At 32.4% G+C, this 18,095-nt stretch overlaps 1 protein-coding gene across 1 annotated transcript in view; it reads right to left on the bottom strand.

Annotated features, from left to right (window-relative positions):
- Positions 1–18,095, bottom strand: part of BANK1 (B cell scaffold protein with ankyrin repeats 1) — a 388,904-nt gene that overhangs the window by 253,429 nt on the left and 117,380 nt on the right. Inside the window, exon 4 of the mRNA XM_074275760.1 lies at positions 2,902–3,040. Within this exon, the coding sequence (XP_074131861.1) occupies positions 2,902–3,040 (139 nt within the window). The remainder of the gene's footprint in view (positions 1–2,901; positions 3,041–18,095) is intronic.

Here is an 18,095-nt window from a genome sequence, read left to right as displayed (position 1 = left end):
ATATATATGTTTCATTACCATTATACAATAAGTTGATTCTACTCTTCCCATGTATATTATGTGTGTTTATGGGACAAGGAGCTTAGATTTATGAGGGTTATGTTTTATAATTACTAGCCTTACTATAACATATTAATAAATTCCTTTGCTAAAAGTTAATTGCATCTATTCACTAATTCTTGAGATGAGGCATTTTAGTAGAAGCCCATGAACTAGACTATTAGATCTCAATCTAAGTTTTAGAGGTCTCTAAAATTTAACTATCCTCTTGGGACCCAATATATGAATTTGAGTGCAAGGCGGGGAAATATTCAGAGTGTCTGTGACAAGGGGAGCTACATAACTTAAATAATCTCCAACAATGTTACAATGTGTTTGACAGTCCTTCTACTCTCTCTTTGCTATAAACAAACCTCATTCCCCATAGTTTATTCCAAATCTTCTCTAATCTCTTTCCTCCAACTTTACCCACATAATTAATACTTATAACAGATGACTAAGCTTCTTACTTCACCAAGACTACGGAGACCAAACAATTTGAACTCCTTCAGCCCGCCCATTTAACTTTGCAAATGTCTCAGCTTTACCATCCATTTTCTCTTACCACTCTCTGACTACCTTTGCTGGTTCCTCATTCTCCTTCAGATCCCCTAATGTGAGTGTTCTTTATCCCTTTTCTCTTTTTATTCACTCCCTTGAGATTTCAACCACCATTCTTGAGTAGATAATACCTGAATCTATCTTGCAAAACTTCTTGAAAGGAAAAATATTTTTGTTTTTGTCTTTATATACTCAATGGTAATCAAAGTGCTTGAAATACGGTAGGAATTTAATAAATGTTTATTGAACTAAATTTAATTCCTTTCAATAATGAAGTCTCTTCTAGATGCTAGACCCATATTTCCATATATAGCTATAAAAAGTGGCAGAAAGTGCATTATGGATACAATATTGGATACTCCCTACATTTATGGAACTAGAGGTCAAGGAGAAGTCTTGGGAAAAAAATGATAAAAGTGATAAGGGGAAAGCCAAAAGCCAGGAAAAAAATTGTGCAAAAAAAAAAAGAAGAAAGAAGAAAGAAGAAAAAGAAGAAGAAGAAGAAGAAGAAGAAGAAGAAGAAGAAGAAGAAGAAGAAGAAGAAGAAGAAGAAGAAGAAGAAGAAGAAGAAGAAGAAGAAGAAGAAGAAGAAGAAGAAGAAGAAGAAGAAGAAGAAGAAGAAGAAGAAGAAGAAGAAGAAGAAGAAGAAGAAGAAAGGAATAGTTATTATAAGAATGGAGAGGGATCCAAAATTATTATATATAGAACATGAAGATCTTATAATTTTTCTCCTGGTATGCAACAATGTCAATCCTAAAATCAGAAAATGTGAACTGGTATCTCTTTATAAATTTGGGGTTTTAAAAACTTGTTTTTTTTTTAATTTTTCCCCTCTACTGTTCTACTGTTCTACCATTCTCCTCCATGAACATGATTGCCAAAGTTGGGTTTCTATATCATATATATATATATATATATACATATTTCACCTAGAAACATTATTTTAACCCACTAGTTAAATAACCTTGCCTAGTATTCTTACTAATATTCAGAAATTCAGAATCTGGTTTAAATTATTATTTCTGTGCTGATGAGTTTTAGATTTAATTATATAGTCCCAAGCTCTCTGTGTCTCTGTTTCTGTCTCTCTCGAATGTTAAAATTTTAGTACTTTCTAGAAGTTAAAATTGCCTGAAGCAGACTACCTTCTGTACCAATTTCATAAGATAAAAGGCATATTATAAATGTAACACAGAATCAGTTTCTAGAGAACTTGTAAAGTGTTTGTAACCTTAAATTTTTCTATGTGATTTGTTTTTTCTCCCTCTTAATATTTCATATAAAACTACAATTATTATTATTTCAACTATCAAATATCTATGCTTTTTTTCTTTTTCCCATCTCCTTTTATCCTGTGATAAGAAAAAAAAAGAAAAGAAAGAAATAAAAGAGAGAGAAGAAAAGAGGGAAAGAAGGAAAGAGAAAAAATAAAGAAAGGAAAGAAGGAAGGAAAGGAAGAAAAGGACAAAAGGAAAGAAAGAAGAAAATTGGAACTTTGTCATGAAATGGACAATGTTCCTTATAAATTTTCTGGTATCATGGTTGATCATTTAGTTGAGCAAAGTTATAAACTTTTCAAATATAATGTAGTGTTTAAGATAACTTTACAGACTGAAAATCTACAGACAGCATACATTTATGAGAGACCATTTATGAGTTAATATTTTAAATTTTGGTCTTAGTCCAAATATTTGGTAGCATTCCATCTAGAGTTTTGTTTGATTTATTATGCTGTAGGCAAAGTCAGATAATATAATGATTTTCTTCACTTATACAATACGGAAATCAGGAGTAAACTACAGTTGAAATTGAATCCAAATTCAAGCCAAGGAAAAAGTTGTCCACTATGACTAAAATATATCCACTGAAAAACAGAGCAATATATACATATATATATATATATATATATATATATCAGTTCTTAAAGGGAATCCAAATATCCTACTAATCCTAATATAGCAATAAATTCAATAATTTAAACCTGACATTTAATGGCTGAGCTATATTAAAAGCACTAAATCAAGAAGGATCTATTTAATGTCATTGGAGATGTTGGCTGTCATTTTACCACACAAGCACAAAATAGTGCAATTCAATTTTCCATAAATGACAAGTCTTTGTGTTTTCAAATCAATATTAGTAACAGCCTTTGCAGTTACAACCCAAATACAGGAAACACCTGGCAGAACTTTTTGAGATTATGAGAGAAGTGAAAGTATACAAAATCACTGAAAAGAAAATTAGGTTTAAGGTTTATTATTCATTATGCTTCCCCCAACTCAAAACAAATCCGGCTCTTACCTAAAGCTTTCATACATCTGACTGTCTTGCTCCAAATAGGTGGCTGTGTTCTAACACACTTGCTTTCTGTAGCAAATTCTATTTCAATATTGTCACCAATTATTTCATCTTTCAAAAGAATGAATATGTCACAAGGATCCTGTGAAATAAAAAAAGATATGTCCCAATCAATCTTTGGCCAGATTTCACATAGATAAGTTACAGAAAGTATTGGTAAAAATGGTTATTGACAATGATCAGAAATGCTCTTTCAACGAGTTCTCTTTGTTATCTTACCTACCTAGAACATTTCAATATAGGTACAGTGTAAAGAGCAATATTTACACTCCTCAGAATATGGGATCAAAAGAAATAAAGTTACATGGAAATCTAATAAGCTGTGAAGCCCTACACAAACAAATTATCATTAAACGTATTAACTGTCTTCATGTCTTGAAGCAGTTGTGGATCAAGTAGTTGTATCTATATATATTTTTAACATTTTAAGTCATTAACTTAATAACAATGAATAAAGAAAAATAACCAAACATATACAATAAGGAGAAATTCTAACTAAAGTCTTTACATTATATAAAATAAAAACAAATATATGAACAAATAAATAAAAACATCTTAATCTTACTTTTAAAGACTGAGATTTTTAAAATTTTGATGTGATAAAGGTATATATGTATATAGGTGCTTATGTACACATACATTTGTATATGTGTAGGTGCACTGTTTTTGTGTATACATGTGCACAACTACTGTTGGCATGTTTACTTTAGTGTTATATACATATATGTATATGCATGCACAAACATGTAGATGTGTATATATGTATGTATTTTGCTAGAACTTATCAAAGAAGACTTGACTCTGACTCTATCTACTATATTAAGCTGCTTTTTAGTATGTTGTCCTTTTTTCTATTTAATTTTTAAATGAACACATTTCAGCATAATATAGTGGTAAGAAGTGAAATAATTACACTAGGAAAGGTTTTTTTTTAATAATGTGGGAATTCTATAAAATTATATTTGCTTTTATTTATAATCATTCATGAATGAAGAGTATGATCCTTGTCGCAGTCTTACTCTTCCTTCCTCTTTCTTTGATCTTGTGACTTTCTTTTTTTTATTTTTATTCTGTCCCAGATCATTCAGATGACTCAGAAAAGTTGAGGTTAACAAATTTTCCTCATCTTTCACCTCTTGTTATCATGCTCCTTTCATCTTCTCCACTCACAGAAACTTAACTTTACCATGAAGACATTGAATGCCTGGCCATTCTCTCTGTATTGGATACATTCTTTACACTTGGACCAGGACAAGGAATAAGCCGACATGACTACTTTCCATTCTCTCTTTCAAATCTTTTCTCGACTGATATAACTCAACAACCTGTTTTCCTTTTCAGTTTAGTATGTCCAGATGTATAACTTTACCCGGGTATTTCTGGCAATTATTTGAAGCCCTTTATTCTCTCTTCTTCCTCAGTGAGTTCCATTCCTAGTTTATAGTCTTGCTCTTCACTTCAACTGCTGCCCTTATCCTAGGGAACTTCAACATGCAAGCTGACCATCCCTTAAACACAATGGCCTCCTAATTCTTCAATATCCTAACTTCCTTCTAACCTAATCATTTACTCTACCTCAGCACCACAAAGCCAAAATTTCATTATCATTCTCAGGCATTCCAGATCCAAAACTGGGGATTTTTTGTTTTGTCTCAGCATAATCTTTTATGTTTGTATCCCTCCTTGGCTTCCTTGTGCTCTTCCTAAGCCTATTAACCATCCTCACCATCTATCACTTAATACTTTCCTGAGTAGTTACTCTGGTTTCATTTTCCTCCTTTCTCAATTCTTACTTTATGTTAACCAATTGAACTTTTCACTTGAATGGGTTTGTAATCTTTAATCCCTTTCCTACTTGTCTGATTGATATTTATACCTTACCAAGCCTCAATCCTGTATTAATACATTTATCTGCCACCCTTTCTCCCATTCATGCTGCTGAGCTGTGCTGAATGAAATCACACGACAGTGTTCACTGGATTCACTATAATTTTATATTAACAGTAACTGTGCATTTGATTCAAATGATATCTAGATCAATTAATATATCTATCAATCATGTATCTATAATGTGTATCTGTGCATGTATCTATCCATTTATCTGCCATCTATCTATAATCTATAATCTATCATCTATCTGCCTATCTAGCCTAATTTGTTCTCCTGTGTGCCACTTATACATTATCAATTATCTGTTAGTCATTTCTCAATAGATACCAAATTTACATGCAACCCCAATATACTAATCAATCAATCAATATTTATTAAGTATTGTTATGTGCCAAGTACTGTGTTAATCACTTAGGAGACAAAGGGGAAAAAAATTCTCTGTTCTCAAGAAGCTTAGATTCTAAAGAGACATAATGTGGGGTTGAGGAAAGAAAGTTACATGAAAACATTATTATATATTTAAAAGAAAGAGCAAGTTGTACATAAAAGATTTGCAGTTTCATGTGAAATTATTCTCCCCTCCCTGCCATACTACTATATTATGGAAATGCTTATTTTATTTCTTAAGTTCAGAATAAGTAATTAAAAAAAGAAAAGGAAAAAAAAAATGTGAGTATAAATAGAAAATATACAGAGTAAATAGGAGGCAAACTTAGAAGAGAAGGCACTCACAAGATACCAGAAGGAAGGACCAGAAAGACTTCCTGTGGAATGTGGCAATTGAGCTGAGTCAGGGATTCTATAAGGCATATGAGGAGAGAGAGGATTTTGGGTGTTGGGGATAGCCATAGGCCTTCCAAAGGGGAAAAAAAAAAAAAAAAAAAAAGAGGGAAATAGAGTGATATATATATATATATATATATATATATATATATATATATATATATAAAACAAGTTCAAAAGAAAACACATATTTTATCTCTAAATACACCCTTCTTTCTAACTTTTGTTTTTCTGTTAAGGATCTCATTGTCCCTACTGTCATTCAGGTTCACAAACTTCTGAATTATTTTCAGCTCTTAATTCTTTCTAACCCATGACTATACACCATACTTAGAATCAGTTCTCAAATATTTTCTATTCTATTTTTACATTATCTTTCACATTTTTCTCTTTCTGTCTTCTCATGTAATCATCACCCTAGATATCCAAGTTACAAAGACTAGACTATTGTAAAAGCATATTAATGGATTTTCTTGCCTCAAGTCTCTCCCCCTCTTGCTTCTAGTCTTGCTTCTAGTTGCTAAGGATATTACTAAAGAGTAGTTCTGAACTTGTCATTCTGATCTAAAATGTCTAGGAGCTTCTAATTTTCATAAGTACGCAACACAGATTTTCCAGTTTTTTACAATCTGGCTCTGGCCTTCTGTTCTAGACTTCTTGCATATTACTTGCTTTCACAATTTCTACATTCCAGACAAATCATTCTATTTCTTTTTCTTCAAGCATAACATTCTAACTCCTATTTCCATGCTTTTTACTATCATTCTCTAATGCCTAAAATTCACAATTTTAACTCTTACTGATTAGGAGGATCTCTAGTTCTTTTTAAAATACTGCTTAAAAGTTATCTTCTTACTGAGGCCTTTCATGATCTGCAAAGACCCACTCAAACTCATATGACTAATTCCTTTGCAAATTAGTTTTCAATTACTTTGTATGTAATTACATAATAATAATCTAGTGGTATTGATAACTAAGGTAAACCAAGATGTTACTTCTCTCCTAAGCCTGGAACTGATCAGAATCCTCTTGTTTTGCTAGGATCAGTGTTCCCTAAAAGTTGTATTATTCTTTAGAGCGATGGCTATTTCTTTTGCAAGTCACTCAACATCCTCTATCTTCAAGATTTTTTTTTTTAATACTGTAAGCCAGGAAGCCACTCCCTACATTGACTTTTAGGCTTAGGGGAAAGCCTTCTTTCCCCCCTCCCAACTATCTCTGAATTTCATTTTCTATAGTCTCATACTTCATATAAGTCTGGCCCTGAGATTTGTTCTCTCTCTCCTGCTAATACACAACAATTTTAGTTAAATGTGTAGTTCATGAAACTCTAATCAGATTTTTATCTCAATAAGTATTTCCTAATTATTATGCAAAATGTTTTAAAAGTATTTTTAAAATTTTTAATAGAAATCATCTTCCCATCTCCTGTCTCTTCTCCCTTCTTGGAAAGGCAAGCAATTTTATATTGATTATCATACGAAACATAATTCCATATTAATCATGCCACAAAAGAAAACACAGACAAAAAATAGAACCAGAAAAAAAAAATCAAGCAAGTAAAAATGTTTTCTAAATTCTGCATTTAGAATTCATCAACTCTCTTTCTGGAGGTTGATAGAATTTTTCATTTTTAGTCCTTTGGAATTGTCTTGAACTAAAGTAGCTATCTTCCACAGTATGGTGTAACAGTGTACAATGTTCTTCTGGTTCTGCTCACTTCACTTTATATAAGTCTTCTCAGTTTTTTTTTTTATTTTTTTTATTTTTTTAAACATCTGCTCATCAGTTCTCATATAATTATATACCATAACTTGTTCAGCCATTCTCCAATTGATGAGCATATTCTCAACTTCCAGTTCTTTGCCATCATAAAAAAAATGCTATGAATTTTGCTGTTGCTCTGATGTTTTCATTGTATCTGACTTTTTGTGACCCCACTTTAGGGTTTTATTGATAAAGATACTCTAGTTATTTGTCTTTGCTTCTCCAGCTCAGTTTACAGATGAAGAACCAGATCTAGACAGGGGTTAAATGACTTGTACAGGATCACATAACTAAATATCTGAGGATGGATTTGAATTCATGAAGATGAATAGTCCTGATTCTAACCACCAAGATATTTGTACAAACTTGTCTTTTTCTCTTTTCTTTCATCCCTTTGAGAGACAGGCCTAGTAGTAGTATTGCTGGGTAAAAAGATATGCACAGTTTTATAGCTCTTTGGATGTAGTTGCAAATTGTTCTTCAGAATGGTTGGACTAGTTCACAATTCCAGCAACAATATATTAGTATCACAATTTTATGATTATTTTATGGTTAGATTTATCCAACCCTGAGTGGGGTAAGTTGAGGTCATTGACTAATATATATTTACTATACCTCCTCTAATTCATTTGCCTTTCCTTTAAAATTTTGGATTCTGTGCCATTTGGCACACTTATATTTAATATTGATATTATTTCATTATCTGTGTGTCTTTTAACAAGATATAGTTTCCCTACTTATCATTTCAATTAGCTTTATTTTTGTCTTTGCTTTGTCATGATTGCCATGCTTGCTTTTTTTTTTTTTTTAAGTTTAGCTGAAGTGTAGTAGATACTCTTCCAGCTTTTTTTTTTCTGTGATCTTTTGTTTTAACTGTATTTTTTGTAAATAACAAATTGTCAGATTCTGTTTTCTAATCTATTCTGCTATTCACATCTGTTTTGACCCAGCAATATAGCAATAGGTGTGTGTCTCAACGGTGAGTAATGGCAACAAGAGGATTATATAATGATCAATTCTGATGGACTTGGCTCTTTTCAATAATGAGATAATCCAGGCCAGTTCCAATGATATTGTGATGAAGACAGCCATCTACAGCCAGAGAGAGGACTGTGGGAACTGAGTGTGGATCACAACATAGCATTTTCATTTTTATTATTGTTTGTTTGCGTTTTATTTTCTTTCTCATTTTTTTATTTGATTTTTATTATGCAGCAATATAACTGTATAAATATGTATGCATATATTGGATTGAACATATATTTTTACTATGTTTAACATATATTGGAATACTTGCCATCTAGGGGAAAGGGTGGGAGGACAGAGAGGGAAATTTGAACACAAGGTTTTGCAAGAGTTAATGTTGAAAAATTATCCATGCATATATTTTGTGTAAAGGCCCTTTAAATGGATGGCGCCACAGTGCAACAGGAGATTGAGTACCCCAGGAAGTATTCTCTGTGGATATAAGACTGCCCTGTGGGTGGGATCCTGTCCATATTGAGATAGCTTCATAAAGGGTGACAGCTCTCTTGCTGGTTGGCTGTGTGTGTGACCTCACAGGCCCTTTATAAGCCCACTGCAGACAGCAGTTGTTCTCTTTAACCTGGCTCCCTAACCTGGGGTAGCCAAGCCAAGCTGAAGGATAGCTGAGAGGTAAGGTGTTTGGTAGTGAACACGTGGGTCTTCAGATTTTAAGATTACACGTGGCTGTTCTTGAGTGCGCTACTGGTTATTAAACTATAGATTCAAGAGATTGTGGCCAGAGACCTTTGAAGGCCATAGAGGAGGCAAGCCGGGTAGAGTTGACACTGCAAAGGTCAGTGGTCAAAGGTACTCTGTTGGGCCTAGGGCAGACTAGTAATTGTAACTGCCAGGAAGGCATGTTACATTTTGAAAATTAAAAAGCTTTAATATAAAAAAGCAAAAGAAAAAATAACATGTGTGATCTTCACATGTAAAAGGTAGGCAGTTTAATCTTACCGTGTCCCTTATGCTTTCTCTTTCATGACTATTTTTTATGTTTCTTTTAAGCCTTATATTTGTAAGTCAAATTTTCTGTTCAGTTCTGGTCTTTCTATTAGGAATCACAAAAATCCTGTATTTCATTAAGTATCTTATTTTTTCCTTGAAGAAATATACTCTGTTTTTCTGGATAGGTTATTCTTGGCTTTAATTTCACTCTTTTATCTTCCAGAATATTATATTCCAAGCCTTCTACTTCTATAATGAGGCAGCAAAAAAAGTTTGGATGATTGTGGATCCCCGTTTTTTTAATGGTTTCTTTCTGGTTGGTTGAAATATTTTCTCTTTGACCTCACAATTCTGGAATTTCAATCTAATATTACTAGGAATTTTTCTTTTTGAAACTTTTTCTGATGTAATAGGTGGATTTGTTTGTTTTATTATTTGAGGAAATTGACTTGCCTAGGATCACACATTAAGTGTTAAATGTCTGAAGCCTGGATTCAAACTCAGCTCTGCCTGACTTCAAGGCAAGTACTCTATTCACTATGACATTTAGCTGCCCAAGAGGTGGATTCTTTACATTTCCATTTTACCTTCTAAGTTCTAAGATATTAACGCAGTTTAACTTGATTTCTTGAAAGATGAGGTCCAGATTCTTTTTTTTTTTTTTCTTTTAATCGTGGCTTTTAGGTAGTACAGCAATTTTGAAATTATCTCTGTTCTGTTTTTAAGTTGTTTTTCTGAAAAGATACCTTTACTATTTCTTTTCATTTTTTGACTTTGTTTTATTATTTTTAATGTTTCATGGCATCATTAGATTTCACTTTTTCAATGCTTTTTTTTTTCTTTTGTTTCTTTTTTTTTAAGACTTTTTATTTTCAAAACACACGCATGGATAATCCTCATCATTCACCACTGCACAACCCTCTGTTCCGAATTTCTTCCCTCTCTTCCCCCCACCCCCTCCTATAGAAGGCAAGCAATTCAATACATGTTAATCATGTGCGATTCCTTCATACATATTTCTACAATTATCGTGCTGCACAAGAAATATCAGATCTAAAAGGGAAAAAAAAAGTGAAAAAAGATACAAGTCCATTAGAAACACTGCTGGATCAAAGAGTATGCACAGTTTGACAACCCTTTGGTCATAGTTACAAATTGCCCTCCAGGATGATTGAATTAGTTGACATCACCACCAACAATGTATGTATCCCAGTTTTCCCACATCTCCAACATTCTGCATTATTTTTTCCTGCCATCTTGACCAATCTGAGAGGTGTGTAATATTATCTCAGAATTACTAATTTGTTTTTCTTCTCATTGCTAAAATTTGCATTTTTAATACAATGGGCAAACTTGTTTCACCCCTGATCTTATTGGGTATGATTTTAGTTTATCCGCATTACATCCGATACTTGCTGATGGCTTTAAATAGATGCTATTGATCATTGTAAAGAAAATTCCATTTATTTCCTATACTCTCTAGTGTTTTTAATAAGAATGCATGTTAGATTTTATCAAATATTTTATGCATATATTGAGATAATCATATGATTTTTGTTAGTTTGGTTATTGATATAGTCAATTATGATAATAGTTTTCCTAATATCAAACATGAATTACTTGTGTAAATTCTATTGGATCATGGTTGTAAAATCCTGGAGATAACTTGCTGTAATCACTTTGCTAAATTTTATTTAAGATTTTTGAGTCAATATTCATGACTCTTGGTCTATAATTTTCTTTCTCTCTTTTGACCCTACCTGGTTTAGGTATCAGCACCATGTCTGTATCATAGAAAGGATTTGGTAGGATCCTTTTCCCCTATTTTTTCCAAAGAGTTTACATAGTATTGGAATTAATTTTTCTTTAAATGTTTAGGTATAATTCACATGTAAATCCATCTGACCCTGGAGAATTTTTTTGAAATTATTGATTGTGTCTATGATTTGTTGTTTTTCCTACTCATTCTTTAGAATCAGATTATTTAGTTTCTAATTAAATTTTGGTCTATTTTCCCTGGCCTTTTATTACATGTAATTTTTATTGCATCATGATCTGAAATATATGCATTTACTATTTCTGCCTTTCTGCATTTAATTTTGAGATTTTATGTCTAGTACATGGTCAATTTTTGTCTAATTCCATGAATCACTGAGAAAAAAGAATATTCCTTTTTGTTTCCATGCAATTTGCTTCAAAGGACTGTCATATCTAACTTTTCTAAAATGCTCTTTACCTCTTTAACTTCTTTGTTATTTATTTTATGGTTCTGTTTATCTATTTCTAAGAGAGCAAGGTTGAGATTCCCCACTAGCATAGTTTTGCTTTCCATATCTTCTTCCAATTCTCTTAATTTCTCTTCTAGGAATTTGAATGCTATACCATTTGATGCATATAGTTTAGTATTGATGTTTCTTTCTTTATTAACTATAGTAACTTTTAGCAAGATATAGTTTTCTTTCTTACCTTGTTTAATAAATCCATTTTTGCTTTTGCTTGATCTGAGATCAGGATCATTATCCTTGCTTTTTAAAATTTAGCTGAAGCATAATAGATTCTACCCTAGACTTTTATCTTAATTCTGTATGTATCACTCTGCTTTAAATATGTTTCTTTTAAACAACATATTATAGGATTCTGGCTTTCAGTACAGTCTGCTTCCATTTTTATGGGAGAATTCATCCTATTCACATTTACAGTTAAAATTACTAATTCTGCATTTTCTGTAATCCTTATTTTTCCCAAATTACACTTTTGTCTTTCCTTTTCCCCTTTTCCTTTTCCTCAGTATTTTATTTCTGACCACCATTTCCCTCAAAAAGCCCTCTACTTTTATAGCCCCTCCCACTTTTTATGTCTTTCCCCTATTATTTCTGTTTTCACTTCTATTATCCCCCCCTTACCTTTTCTTTTTCCCTTCCCACATCCCTATAGGGTGAGACAAGTTTCTCTGTGAAGCTAAATATGTTTTATGATCCATAAATATGAGCCAAATCTAATGAGAATAAGATTCACACAATGTTCATCCCCCTCCCTTCTTTCCTTCTATTATAATAGGTCTTCTTTGATTCTTCGTTAGATGTAATTTACCTCATTTTACCTCTGTTTTCCTCTTCTTCCAGTACAATCCTCCTTCCACCTCTAGTTTCTTTTTTATATTATCACAATAAAAATCAAATTATAACTGCATCCTTAAAATACACCTATGATAATGATACAGTTCTCAAGAGGTCTTATCTTTTTACCTTTTTATGCTTCTCTTAAATTCTGTATTTGGAGATCAAATTTTCAGTTCAGCTCTGGTATTTTCATTAGAAATAAAAGAAATTTTCTTGTATCATTGAATGTGCATCCTCTTCTCTGAAAGATAATGATCAATTTTGTTAGATAATTGATTCTTGGCTGCAATCCAAGTTTCTTTATCTTTTGGAATATCAGATTCCAGGCTCTTTCATCCTTTAAAGAGAAAGTTGCTAGGTCCTGGGTAATTCTGATTGTGGCTCCTTGATGTTTGAATTGTTTCTTTCTTGCTAATTGCAATATTTTCTCCTTGATCCAATAATTCTGACATTTAGTTACAATATTCCTTGGAGTTTTCATTTTGGGGTCTTTTTCAGGAGGTGATCAATAAATTGTTTTTATTTTACCTTTTGACAAAACATATGCATGGGTAATTTTTTAACATTGACCCTTGCAAAAGCTTCTGTTCCAACCTTTCCTTTCCTTCCCTCTACCCCCTCCCCTAGATGGCAGGCAGTTTCATACATGTTAAACATGTTAAAGTATATCTTAGCTATAGCATATGTGTCCAGATCCATACAGTTCTCTTGTTGCACAAGAAAATTTGTATTTAGAAAGAAAGTAAAAAATAACCCGGAAAGAAAAACAAAAATGCAAACAATCAATAAGAGAAAGAGTGTAAATGTTATGTTGTGGTTTACACTTATTTCTAGGTGTTTTTTGTTGTTGTTGTTGTTGGGTATATATGGTTCTGTTCATTACTGATCAATTGAAACTGATTTGGATCCTCTCATTTTTGAAGATATCCACTTCCATCAGAATATATCCTCATACAGTATCATTGTTGAAGTATATAATGATCTCTTGGTTCTACTCATTTCCCTCAGAATCAGTTCATGTAAGTCTCTCCAAGCCTCACTGTATTCATCCTGCTGGTCATTTCTTACAGAACAATACTATTCCATACCATTCATATACCACGATTTACTCAGCCATTCTCCAGTTGATGGGCATCTATTCTACCATTGATGGGCATCCATTCAATTTCCAGTTTCTAGCCACTACAAAAAGGGCTGCCACAAATATTTTTGCATATACATGTCCCTTTCACTTCTTTAATATGTCTTTGGGATATAAGCCCAGTAGTAACACTGCTGGATCAAAGCGTATGCACAGCTTGATAACTTTTTGAGTATAGTTGTAAATTGCTCTCCAGAATTGTTGGATCCGTTCACAACTCTACCAACAATGCATCAGTGTCCCATGTTTTCCCACATCCCCTCCAACATTCATCATTATCTTTTCTTGTCATCTTAAACAATCTGACAGGTGTGTAGTGGTATCTCAGAGTTGTCTTAATTTGCATTTCTCTAATCAATAGTGATTTGGAACATCTTTTCATGTGGCTACACAGTTTCAATGTCTTCATCAGAAAATGGTCTATTCATATCCTTTGACCATTTATCAAGTGGAGAATAACTTGATTTCTCATAAATTATTTAATTCTCTATATATTTTGGAAATGAGGCCTTCAATAAATTCTTTCAATAACTATTTTACCCTCTAGGACATCAAGGCAGTTTTCCTTCATAATTTCCTAAAAGGCTCTTTTTTTTTATCATGTTTTTAGGAATTCCAATAATTCTTAATATTGTCTGTGTTTGATCTTTTTTCCAGGTCAATTGTTATTCCAATGTATTATTATACATTTTCTTCTTTTTTCCCTTTTTTTTTTTTTTTGTTTTGTGATGTGTCATTGACTCATTAATTTCCATTTGTTCAATTCTAATTTTATTGTATTATTTTCTTCAGTTATCTTTTTTAGTTTCTTTTGCATTTGGCCAATTGGGTTTTTAAATGAGTTGTTTTGTTAAATGATTTTTTTTTCCATGAAACAAATTCTGTTTTTAAGGATTTGTTTCCTTTTTTCCATTTCATCAAATCTATTTTGTAAGGAGATATATGCTTTTTCTATTTCATCAAATCTATTTTGTACAGAGTTATATGATTTTTCCATTTTACTAAATCTATTTTTAAGTTGTTTTCACATAATTTCTGTTTTTCCTTTTCCAAACTGTCTTCCAAAGTTCTCATTTCCTTTCCTATTTTTTCTTCTAATCATTTTTTAAGATTCTTTTTTAATTCTTCAAAGAAAGTCTTGTAAGAGGGAGACAAACTCATAACTATCTTTTGGGGCTTCACCTGGAGATAGTTTACCTTTAGGATCCTCAGATTTTGAAATCTGTTCTTCTCCTTGTCCTTCAAAGCTATCTATGGTCAAAAATACTTTTTGCTTTTTTGCTCATTTTTTAAAAGTTAAAGTCTGCTCTAGAACAAAGGGGAGATTGTCCTCAAGGTCCTATATAGAAGAAAGCACTATTAGACTCTCCTGGGCCAGTGCTGACTGACACAGTGTTGGGTGAGTGTGGCCAGTTCCCTTATTATTCTCAGGTTCAGAGGCTCCCTATTTCTTTTGTTTTGCACTGTATGTCTTACAGCTAATCTGCTGATCCACTGGCTTGTAACTGAACAGAGTAGCCAATGCTGCTGTACTTTTCCTAAAAACCTCAGGTAGATTCCCTGGTGCATGGATACCACACCACTCAGAGACACCCTGGATCTCTTCATTGTACCTACACTCAGCTGCCTTTTCACTCACCTCCCCCCATTGAAGCAGACCTTTTCTAAAATTCTTCCAATATGTCTTTCCAAAGAAATTTGTTATACTCCAAATATTTTTGGATTCTGTCTCTCCAAAACCAGTTCAGAGATTTGATTTGGTGTTGATCTGAGAACATCAGGAAGAGCTCAAATTAAAAAATGCTATTCTTCTCTGCTATCTTGGCTCTGTCCCCCTCAATTATAATTTTTAAATAATTATTTTATTCCATGAGTTTTATGCCTCTTTTTATTTCAGTTCAACTCTGCTTTTTAAGCAGTTATTTTCCTCAGAGATTTTTGTACCTCTTTTTCAATTTGGCCAATTCTGTTTTTTTTTTTTTTAAAGTGTCATTTTCTTCAGGGTTTTTTGTGTCTTTTTTAATCAAGCTATTAATTTCTTCTTCGCAATTTCCTTCCTTTCCTTTCATTACTTTACCTAATTTTTCCTATACAACATTTCTTTTTCAAAATTTTTTTTAGGTTTCCCCAAAAAATTTTTGGAGATTGTATCAAATTCATATTTTGTTCAGAAATTTTGCTTATAGATGTTTTGATTATATTGTTTTCTTCTAAGTTTGTGTTTTGATGTTCCTTGCTACGATAGAAGCTTTTTAAGTTCAGATTTTGTTTTTGTTGTTTGTTCATTTTCCCACTTTATTTCTTAGTTTTGAACTTTATGTTAAAGTTGGACTGCTCCCACAGTAGAATAAGGCAAAGGTCAGGGGCACTGCTCTTTTCAGAGCTGTTCTGGGTGTGTGAAAGTTTTCATTGCTTCCAAGCTGGTATGATACAGGGAGAGTTGCAGTTGCTGCTTTCCTGATCCTTACTTTGATCCTTATTCAAAAAGGGCCCTGATTCCTTCAGATTGCAATTGACATTGTTCTTCAGGATTATCATCCATTGTGACCAAACTAAATACTACCCCTCTGAGCTTTCTTTATCACAGTAATTCTAGTAACAAAGAGATTGTTAGCAATAGGGCCATAGAACAGCAGGTCATCACAATTGATTTAAATTTTATTTTGGGGAATGGCACTCTGGTGGTGATAACATGAAGAACTTTCTTAGTATAGGTCTTAGTAGCATTGTGGGAAGAAGCCTCAATCCATGTTCAATCCTCTAAATTTTGATAGTCCCCTGAGATTCTTTTACATGCCTTCCTTTTCTTTATGATTTTTTCAGCTTCCATGGATATAATTATCAACTTTGTGAAAATGATTCCCAAATCTCTGTCTCTGGATCTCATAGATATCTATCTATCTCCCTTGAATCTCTCTTATGATGATATGGCTGCTTGAATTCAAGAATGTCTTCTTGAATATAGCAAAATCATAGACATTTTAGGGCTAAAAGGAGTTGCAGAGACTATCTAGTCCAACGGATAAATAAAATTAATCCTCCACTTTAACAAAGGATCGTTGGGCCTCTACTTTAAAGACATCTATCTAAGTAAGAAATATTGTTTCCTAAGGCAAATAATTCCATCTTCTGTGTAACTCTAATTTTGAGGATTTTTTTCCTGATATCAAACTCAAATTGACTTCTTTGCAAACTTTCACTATTATTTATTCTGTTTTCTGGGACCAGACAGAAAAGGCTTCTCCCTGACAATTCTTCAAATAGTTAAACACAATGATCTGACCTCCACAAGTCATAACCTAAATATTCCCAATTCCTACTAATTGTAATAAGGGAACTAGGGTGTACAATGGATAGAGTGCCATATTTCAATCAGCTAGTGTTAGTGGCTACATTTAAACTTAGTCTTTCTATGGGCAGGTCACAATCTGTTTGCCTTAGTTTCCTTATTTGTAAAAAAAGGGATAATATATGCAGGCTTTTGTGAGTTTCAAATGACTTAGTAATTATAAAGTACTTAGCATAGTGCCCTGAACATAGTCAGAACTATATAAGTATAATAAAAATTATGTGTATATAATATAATAATAATTATTATTATTATTTTAATTATTACCCTCATGAAACACAGACAAGGCTCTTCACCATTTTGTCTCCCTTAATCAAAGCACTTATCAGCTTATCTTTGTCTGTCTTAAGCTGGATAAGTCTATCTTAAATACCCAGACTGAACACAATATTTCAAATATGATTTGACCAAATTAGAATACAATAGGATAATCATTACTTATTACTGCTCCTCAATTCAAGTTAAGATCTCATTAGCTTTTCTGGCAGTCATATTATATTGTCTGTTAATATTGAGTTTGTGGTCTATTAAAGCACCAAAATCTTTTTTTTTTTTTTCAGACAACATACTGTCTAACCATGCCTTCCTTATCATATGTCTATGAAGTTAACTTTTTAGAATCCAAGTTTGCATTCCTCAATTAATTACATTTATTTGATTCAAACTAGTGCTAGCCTGCCAAGATCTTTTTTTTGGATATTGATTTTGTAATTTACTATGTTAACTGTCTGCAACTGCATTATCTGCAAATTTTTATGAGCCTATCATCTATGACAATCACTATTTTTAAAATAGTTCATAACAATTATAGATGATAGGGATTTTGACTTTCTAATATATGGACCTCACTCACCTATGTTAAGAATTTCAACATGGGATGACACAAATCCACCACTCCATGAAGAAACCATCTGAGATCTTGATAATCTATGCTATTAAATTACTATAATAGTGGTCAGATCAAGGAATAAGATATGCTTATGGAATGCTTATGGCATATTAAAGATAGGTCAAGACGAAGATATAGGGAGGTTTCTGCACAGATCACTTCAATGGCTCACAATAAAAAAAAAAAATGAAGGGGAAAGAAGTGGATTTTGCTCAAATGTTTCAA

The sequence above is a fragment of the Sminthopsis crassicaudata genome, chromosome 6 (assembly GCF_048593235.1).
Source record: "Sminthopsis crassicaudata isolate SCR6 chromosome 6, ASM4859323v1, whole genome shotgun sequence".
In the NCBI taxonomy this organism is placed as follows: Eukaryota; Metazoa; Chordata; class Mammalia; order Dasyuromorphia; family Dasyuridae; genus Sminthopsis; species Sminthopsis crassicaudata.
Note: the sequence above shows the minus strand (reverse complement) of the source record. Positions and strands in the feature narration are given on the sequence as shown.